Source organism: Platalea leucorodia (genome assembly GCF_965183815.1).
Source record: "Platalea leucorodia genome assembly, contig: HAP1_HAP1_SCAFFOLD_77, whole genome shotgun sequence".
Lineage (NCBI taxonomy): Eukaryota > Metazoa > Chordata > Aves > Pelecaniformes > Threskiornithidae > Platalea > Platalea leucorodia.
This window is the reverse complement of record NW_028121441.1, coordinates 6,144-15,354: the sequence shown is the minus strand read 5'-3', so window position 1 is coordinate 15,354 and position 9,211 is coordinate 6,144. Positions and strand designations below refer to the sequence as shown.

The 9,211-nt window shown below is 52.4% G+C and overlaps 1 protein-coding gene across 1 annotated transcript; it reads right to left on the bottom strand.

Annotated features, from left to right (window-relative positions):
- Positions 1-7,843: 7,843 nt before the first annotated feature.
- LOC309603417 (olfactory receptor 14C36-like) lies at positions 7,844-8,803 on the bottom strand (the record flags this gene model as incomplete). Its single annotated transcript, XM_082338272.1, has 1 exon — positions 7,844-8,803. One exon carries the CDS (start codon positions 8,801-8,803, stop codon positions 7,844-7,846), a length of 960 nt encoding a protein of 319 aa, XP_082194398.1.
- Between the last annotated feature and the right edge of the window lie 408 nt (positions 8,804-9,211).

Genomic DNA, 9,211 nt, shown 5'->3' with positions numbered 1-9,211 from the left:
CACTCCACCTGCTCCAGCCAGATGGGGCCTTGCCCCATCCCAAATGAAGCCTCATTCAGGGCAAGACAGTTTAATATGTGGAGGAGTGGATCTCACAGCAGGAGATCGATGCCCGGCCTGTCTCTGAGCAAAGGATATTTTGGAGAACACACCCTCCTCCCCAGTTTTATTGCTGACCATGACATCATATGGCATGGAATATCGATTTGGTCAGCTGGGATCAGCTATCCTGGCTTTCGTCCTCATTGTCAGGGCAGAGCGAGAAACAGAGAAGGCCTTGATGCTGTGCAAGCACTGCTCAGCAGTAGCTACAATGTTGGTGTGCTGTCAAAGCTGTTTTGGCCAGCAAGGCAAAGCACAGCACCACAGGGGCTGCTAAGAAGAAAATTAACTTCATCCCAGCCGGACCCAGTACAATCTCCACCCCTTATTCCATACCGTGTGCATCCTGCTCAGCTCCTACAGTATTCAATACATTTCCATCCACTACCACCACTCCCTTCCCCATCCTTTGACATGACATAGACACAGCAGCTGGGTTTGCCTGGTCTGGCTCAGGTGGACCTGGACAAGTCCCAGCACACTCCTGACTTCTCCCCTCACTCAGTCAGCCAGAGCTTTTTGAAGCAGTCAACCAGGTTATCAACCTCAGGACAAGGAATCACATGTATCACGAGCCCACACCGTACACTGGTCTTACAGGTAGCTGTCAGATCCCCCACAACCCTGGGGAAAGGGAGTTCCCCACCAGCACCCTTCCCCTCTCTTTGGCACCTCAAAATCCAGTTTGCTGTTCATGGGCTCATTGGCTAGTTCCTCTCGTTCACATGGTCTTTGCTCAGATCTTCTGTGGGTCTTTTCCATATGGTCCCCATGCACATATTCTTCTGAAGTTGGCATTTTGTCCTGTTTTTTTTTCATGTTCGCAGACAGCGTTGCCTGTGTCTTGCAGCAGAGAGAAAAGCTAAGAGTCTTCCCCAGTTCACCCTGCGTGGCCATCCTGCTGCGCTGGGCTATAATGCAGGAGCCTCCTACGCTGGTTCACAGGACTGGGCTCTTTGTATGCTGACAGGATTTGTGCCAAGGGCCCCTTGGTGGCCTCCTGGGAGGGGCCATAGCCCTCGGGCATGTTCCAGCTTGTCTGTGTCCTCCCCACCCTCTTGAAGTTCCCCCCACCCCAGCCCATGTCTGGGCTGCTTCTGCAGCCTGGTAAAGTGGGGGACCTCGACCCACCCTTGTACTTTGCTTTCTATTCACATTTAAACTCTGATTATTCCTTCCAGTAGCTCTTATTAAAGAAGGTTTTATCCATTTGATACCTATGTTGCAAGGGCTATATAGATTAAATTTCTCTGCCTTTATAAATGTTTACATATATCTATATAAATGCATACACATGTATATGTTTATAGAGGTATATGTATTTAAAATATTGTATCTAGTAATAAATAAGTAAAAATATAGTTATACTTATTTGTACACTCAGTTTTAGATATATTTCTAAAAATGTTTATATTGTATATAAATGTACATATTTTTCTATCTGAGCACGTCCTTGCCCAAAGGAGGCAGGCAGCCAATCAAAGGGATGCATGGGAACACATGGGTCTGACGGTGTCAAAGAAATGGCTGCCAGCCAACCACAGTGCAGTATGAGATCACGTGGGGAATGAGGCTGTCACAAGTGGCGGCCTCCCTGTACGTAATGACAGGGGGCTTCCCTTGCTGACTGCTTCTGGGCGCAGCGGGAGGGGAGGCTCCTCTTGCCAGCCAATCACAGGATTTCCTGAGAAGACGTGGGTTTGATGCTCTCAAGCAATTGCTGTCAGCCAATCACAGAGCAGTGTGATGTTTAAGATCATGGCAGCTCACTGTCGTAAAATGGTGGCACCACGTCATAAAATGGCACCACCACGCCCCAAATGGCAGCCTAAACAAAATGGTGGCCAAAACAAAATGGCAGCCCTGGTGTATGCAGGGGAAGAAACTTCTGGGTCAGATGTACTTCCAGGTCAACCAGAAGGGGTGACTGCTCCTTCCAGCCAATCACAACCAAGCACGTGACCCGTAGAGGGGAGTGCCTTCTGGGGCAAATGGCCCCTGAGGCAGCTGGGAAGGGGCGGGACTTCTGCTGGCAGCTGGTGGGCGGGGCATGGCGCGTGTCTGCCCTCCGGTGGCGGTGGTGCCGGTGCTCCTGGCGTGTTCCAGGGCCATGACCCAAACGAGCACAAGGAAGGCTCGTGGTGAGGTAAAAATGCTCCTTTGAACCGCTGTCAGAGAACGGGTCACTGCGGTGTCAGAGCTTCAGTGTCTGTGCCTGACGTGAGAACTTTCCCGCCTCCCTGTGCTTCCAGGCTGCACAACCCTTCTCCAAAAAACCGCTGCGGGACCCTCCTGGGTCTCGTGGGAAAATGTGCACAACTGTGCTGAGGATCCCCTGGGAGCAGGGACAGCACAAAGCCTTTTCCGCGTGCCTCCTCCCCTGGCCGTGGTCTCCCTCTTTATCAGCACCTGAAGGCCCCCCCCATCTCCTCCCCATCCCTGGGTCTGGTGATGGCAGCTCTGTACTCAGTGGTGCCTCCAGCAGTGACCCCCTCATCTACAGCATGAGGAACCAGGAGCTCAAGGGTGGAATTAGGATTACATGAAAGTTTCTGCAATAGTGATCAACTCTCCATCTCTCTCCACAAACGACTCCCAGGATATCCCATCCAAACCTGGTGCTTTGGTGTATTATCATTGTTTTGGTCATTATCATTTAACTTTACCGTTATTGTTACTTGTGGTTATTGTGTTCCTAGAGAAATGTTTGGATTTGTCTCACTTCTGCGGAGGCATGAACCTGCTCTGTCTCACCTGGAGCCTGGGTAAGAGTGTGTCTAACACTGGGGCGGAGCTGACTGCCCCATAGCCTCTCTGTAATAAAACGGGATCTCCCCTGGGCAGTGGGGAGATAAGCAGCAGTCATCCCCATCCAGCTGGAGCTGCCCCACACCCTGAGCAGCAAGGCCAGTGTGGAGTCGCCCTGTGACCCCAGGCACCACAGCCAAATCACCCTGCAGAGCAGCATCGCCAGCTCGGGGCCCTGCAGGAGTGGTGGGGAGTGGGCGAGGAGCGGCCAGGTAGATGGGAGGAGGGTTAGGGAGAGATCAGAACAGAGATGACCTGGGCTGGAAATTGCCTCAGAGACAAAAATATCAGCTGTCCTGGTTTCAGCTAGGAAAGAGTTAATTTTTTTCCTAGTAGATGGTATAGTGCTGCGTCTTGGTTTTAGTATGAGAGTAATGTTGATAACACACTGATGTTTTCGTTGTTGATAAGTCCCTGCATCCTCCTTCTTGCCGTGCTTCAAGACAAGACATTTGCTGTCTTCACATCATCAGGAACCTCACCAAATCCCCTTGACCTTCCAAACATGCTTTCAAGTGGCCTTACAAGGACATCAGCCATCTTCCTCAGCACTCATGAGTGCATCCCCTCAGCTCCCAAGGACTTATGCATGTGCGGTTTGTTTCAATGATGTTCCCTAAGCTGAGACTCCTGCACCAAGGGTAAGTCTTCCTTGCTCCTTGCCTCTGGTCTTGGGGGCCTGGGATTCCTGAAGGTTGGTCTTACCAGTAAACGCAGAGAGGAAGAAGGTGTGGAGTACCTTGGCCTCTTCTGTGTTCTCTCTCACCAGGGTCCCACCCCATCTAGCAGCAGGCCCACATTTTCCCGAGCCTTCCTTTTGCTGCTGGCATCGTTGTTAAATCCTTTCTTGATGCCCTTCCTGTCCAGATGGAATCACCAGACTGAGATTGAGATGGGCTTTGGCTTTCCTAACACCCTCTCTGAATGCTCGGGAGGTTCTTGGTGCCCTCCAGAAACCTCCTGAGTGTCTTGTGCCCTGCTGTGCTGCCCCTCCGGCAGATGTCCAGCTGGGTAATCTCTGCCACAAGGACAAGGGCCTGCAAATGAGAAGCTGCTTCTACTTGTCGGAAGAAGGCCTCATCTGTTGCTTCTTCCTAACCCAGTTGGTCCACAGCAGACACCAACTACAACATTACCCATCGTAATGTTGCTCTGCCCACTAATCCTGATCCGTCGGCTCTCATCTGGCTCCTCACCTGTCACTAGCAGAGCTCCATGCTTTCCTTCTGCTCGCCCACAGACAGGGCACCTTCCCCTCCTCACTGACCTGCCCCATCCTTCCTAAAGAGGCAGCTTCCATCCATGGCCACGCTCCAGTGGTGTGAGCTATCTGACCACGTCCCTGATACCCAAGTGAGATTACAGCTCAAGAACTGCCCACAGACTCCTAATTCCTCCTGTTTGCTCCCCAAGCCATCTGCATTCCTGTGCAGGCCCATCAGAGGTGTGCCCAGCCATGCTGATTCCCTGCTGAGACTGAGGGCTACTTGACAGGTGCCCACAAACAGCCATGGTTGTACACTTTGCTTCACCTCCAACATTCTGATTCCCTGTGTCCCCCCTCCCAGGTTCTTCCCTTTGGTCATCCTCAATCCCTCTCATTCAAGAAGCCCACCCCTGGTTTCCCTTTACCCGCTGGCCCTGGCTTTGCTTGCCTGTTGCCCTCCTTTGGTGTTTCTGGGCTGGCAGCATTGGGAATTCTTACCTTGGTCAGCAAGGCCATTAAACTGCTACCTCTTTTTATTATCCATCAGGGCCTTCAATTCCTCATGCTGTCATCTTGTTGGAGGCACCACAGGATAGGGTGAGCCACCTACATGCACACGTGAACAGCTGATACAAGGAAGATTCAGTTCATGGGGACCCTGGGATCAAACTCTGGGATCTGGTGAACAGAAAGCTCATCAAGTTTGACAAGGAGAAGTGGCCAGTCCTGCATCAGGGGCAGAATAACTCCACGTATCAGGGCAAGCTTGGAGCTGACCAGCTGAGGAGTGAGCCTGAGGAGAAGGCCGTGGTCACTACAAGGGATGCAATAGGAGCCAGTGGAGCATGCTGACCATGAATAAGGCCAGCTGCACACGGGGCTGAAGTAGGATGAGCATAACCACCCAGAGAAGGGGAGTTACCTTGACTCAGCACTGTTGTGGCCACATCTGAAATAATCTGTCCTGGTGTGGGGCTCCATGTTCTGCAGGAGTGGGGAGGAACTGGAGAAGGTCCAGAGGTGGCCTGCCAAGCTGGGCTGAAGGGGCTGAATCACATGGCTTGTGTGGAGAGACCGAGGGACCTGGGCTGCTTTGGCCTCATGGCATAGAGGCCAAGGGCAAGGTTGTAGTAGCCTGCAATCGCTTGAAAGGTGGTTTCAGGGAGGATGAAGATTTCCTTTGTAGAGGAAACAGCATGAGGAAGGAAAGGCTTTGGAGTCTGAGCCTGGGCATGAGGAAGATGAAATGTCACTTGAAGGATAGTGGCGTGGTGCAATGGGTCACTGGGGGTGGTGGTGTTTGTCTGTGATCAGCCCGTGGCTTTCTGTTTCAGAGAGAGATATTGGTACAGGCAGGGACATGGGAGGATGAGAGCAAGGTGGGGAAGTGGATCGTGTGTCTACAGCCTGCAGGGAAACAGGCACAGGCGTGGGACAGCGTAGGACATCCTGGGGTGGAGATGGCCAATGACAATAGCCATACAAGGACTGCTTTTGACAGAGAGATAGGAAGGGATAGATATAAATGCAAGGAAGGAGCTGATGAAAGAGTGAATTTGACTTCTGAAAGATGGGGCGAGCTTCTAAGTCCCTGAAGCTCAAAGCAGCGACAAGATAATTGGGAGGTATCTGAATGAACAAAAAGCAGGGGGAGGGGGGAGCCTGGAGAGCAATGGGAAGGGCAAATGTCCCGCTACCTCTGCTGAGAAGATGCCCTTAGACATGGTCATTTAATCAAGAGAGGTGGGAAGACCTGAAAGATAAGGGCGACTGAATACGCAGCGTAATATCATAGATAGAGCAGCCATAATGCAAGTACAGGAGATCAATATTTATCTGTGAGAGGCTGGGCAGGGGGTTCCCAGGGCATCTGCACTGGCAGGAGGTGTCTGTGTCCCTGTAGCTGAAGGCATTTGGGTCCTACATCCAACCACAATAAAATTTAAAAGCTGAAAAGTGTTTTCAAACATTTTCTTTGCTTTGCAGCTTTGTGTTTAATTCTTTGTTTTATGTTTATTGACATTTTCTAAACATTTTTTTCTTTTCAGGCTAGCAGCATTTTAAAAAAAAGGTCATTTTGTGTCTTGCCCAGAGCCCTGTGCCCCCAAGACAGTTCCTGCCCAGGACTGTCAGCGACACCCCTCAGTCTTTGCCAAGAGAGTCATGCTGTAGTATCGACCTCTTTTCACTGGCTGAGATGTTAGCTTAGGTGGTCACATACAGCACAGGAAGATTCTTGCCCCATAAACATTTGCTCTGTGGTTCTCAGAGAAGGGGCCTGACACCATAGGATCAGTTCAAGTTGGAGGGGACCTCGGGAGTTCTGCAGTCCGACCTGCCAGAAAAAAAAGGGTCAGACCAGGTTGTTCATGGCTTGATCCAGTCTGAGTTTGGAAACCTCCAAGGACGGAGTCTGCACAGCATCTCTGGGTGGCCTGCTCCAACGCTTGGCTCAGCTCACACTGAAACAGACTTTCCTTATCTCCAGGCTTAATCTCTCCTCTTTCACCTTCCACCCCCTGTCTTTTGTCCTCCAGCCTTGCCCCATGGTGAAAAGCCTGTCTCTCTATTCTCCATCAAGTCCTCATAGGTGTGAGACCTCACCCTGCAAGGTCGGACAGCTCAGCTAACTTCAGTGCGTTCCTCTCCTGAGCACTTCCCAGCCCAGCCCAGTCCCTCTCTGGTTCTCCCCATCACTTCCCACCCCCTACCCATCTCCCCCCTGTCCAGCCCAGAAAAGCAGCCCATTCTGGGCTGACCCCATGGCAGTGCCCATTGATGGGTACTGCAGAGCTCTGCACACTCAACCCCACAGCCCCAGCCCCTCTGAAGGTCACAGTAGCTCCTGGGAGGCAGAGAGGCGTCTCAGCCTCCCCATCAGCCCCAGGGCTGAGGGCCAGCCATGGCATGAGGAGATGGAAGCCAGTGGCTGCTCCTGTCTCCAAGACATCCTTATTGTCCACTGCCAGCAAGCCCCTCTGTGCCAGCCCCTCTCCCAGGAAAACAATCCTGGTCCAGAGGATCCTCAGGCTGCTCCGGCTGCCCAAGCAATAGAAAAGCCTGCCCGAGCTGGTGCATTCAGAAATAGATTTCTCTTTGTCATTTATAACCCTCTGGAAGCAGAGAGCTGCTTCTTTGCTCTTCTCCAGGCATGTCCCTGCCCCCAGAGAGCTTTTCACCAGGGAAGTTTGTCCATGCTGGCCTGACCTGCCGCTCCTACCCCCTCCCTGTGCTCTCCACAGGGCCCCAAGCTGTTGGCACTGCTCTGCAGAGCGAGTGGGCCGTGGTGCCTGAAAGCCATGGGGTGATGTCCCAGGCAGATCCCTGTTGATCATTCACCATCTCCAGAGGAACTGGGCACCCACAGGTGAAGGCTCAGCCCAGGCCCATTCTCTAACACATTGCCCCATGCCCTCCTCCCCCCATCCCATGGAGAAGCCAAGCAAAGCAGCATGGCATTGTGGGGGCAATTTGTTCAGCCTGACCTCAGCTTTGGCAGAAGAGCCCAACCTCCAGGCACCAGCACTGAGGAAATCCCCTTTTATTCCAGAGATGCGACATGGGAGGCGAGCTGTACCATTGTGCCAGCCACATGTGAACAGGCCTCTGGGTCAGACAGGCTGGGTTCAGGCCTCTGGTGGAGTGGAGTGGCTGCAGGCATGGACAGACACGGTTATCACAGATAAATTGCCCAAAGCGCAGGAGGTTCCGGAGATGAATTTGAAATCACTTCTGAAGAGACACGAGCAGGTTAATGCTGCTGAAAAGAGCTGATTGAATCAGCTGCTTCAATGTGTCTTTAAGCTCCTGGTTCCTCATGCTGTAGATGAGGGGGTTCACTGCTGGAGGCACCACTGAGTACAGAACTGCCACCACCAGATCCAGCGATGGGGAGGAGATGGAGGGGGGCTTCAGGTACGCAAACATGGCAGTGCTGATAAACAGGGAGACCACGGCCAGGTGAGGGAGGCACGTGGAAAAGGCTTTGTGCTGTCCCTGCTCAGAGGGGATCTTCAGCACAGCCCTGAAGATCTGCACATAGGACAGCACAATGAAAACAAAACACCCAAATTCCACAAAGATACTAATCACAATTACCCAAACTTCCCTGAGGTAGGCATCTGAGCAGGAGAGCTTGAGGATCTGGGGGATTTCACAGAAGAACTGGTTCACAGCATTGCCTTGGCAGAGTGGGAGTGAAAATGTACTGGCAGTGTGCAGCAGAGAAGTGAGTAAACCACCGCCCCAGGCAGCTGCTGCCATGTGGACACAAGCTCTGCTGCCCAGGAGGGTCCCATAGTGCAGAGGTTTGCAGATGGCAACGTAGCGGTCGTAGGCCATGATGGTGAGGAGAAAATATTCCCCTACCATCAAGAAAGGAAAGAAAAAGATCTGGGCAGCACATCCCTGGTAGGAGACAGCCCTGGTGTCCCAGAGGGAATTGGCCATGGCTTTGGGAACAGTGGTGGAGATGGAGCCCAGGTCGAGCAGGGCAAGGTTGAGGAGGAAGAAATACATCGGGGTGTGGAGGCGTTGTTCACAGACTACAGCGGTGATGATGAGGCCGTTGCCCAGGAGGGCAGCCAGGTAGATGCCAAGGAAGAGCCAGAAGTGCAAGAGCTGCAGCTCCCGTGCGTCCGTGAATGCCAGGAGGAGGAACTCGGTGATGGAGCTGCCATTGGACATTTGCTGCCTCTGGGCACGAGGACCTGTGCAAGGAGGAAAAGTCATTGACAAGTTAGGGGAGACTTTTCTGAGCAAAACTAAAAGCCATTTCCTACAGACCCTCCCCTTGCTGCACACAAACACGCATAAACACACACACATTTCCCTTTTCTAGGAGACCTTCCTTCAGCTCCATGGCTGAAGCTGTGCTTTGTGCTGGTTGAATGTGCCGTGAGGAGCTGGGCCTCTGCCCTCTGGCTGCCGAGGTGTCAGCCCTGCTGTGCAGCAGTGCGTTCATGGGAATGGTGGAAGCAGGGTCCAGTCCTGGTGTTCAGCTTTGTCAGATGAAACCTCCCCTAATGCAGAAGGGCTTGTCAGCATCTGCACTCCCAGTGCTAAGGAATGAGGAATGCAGAAGGCAGACTGAAA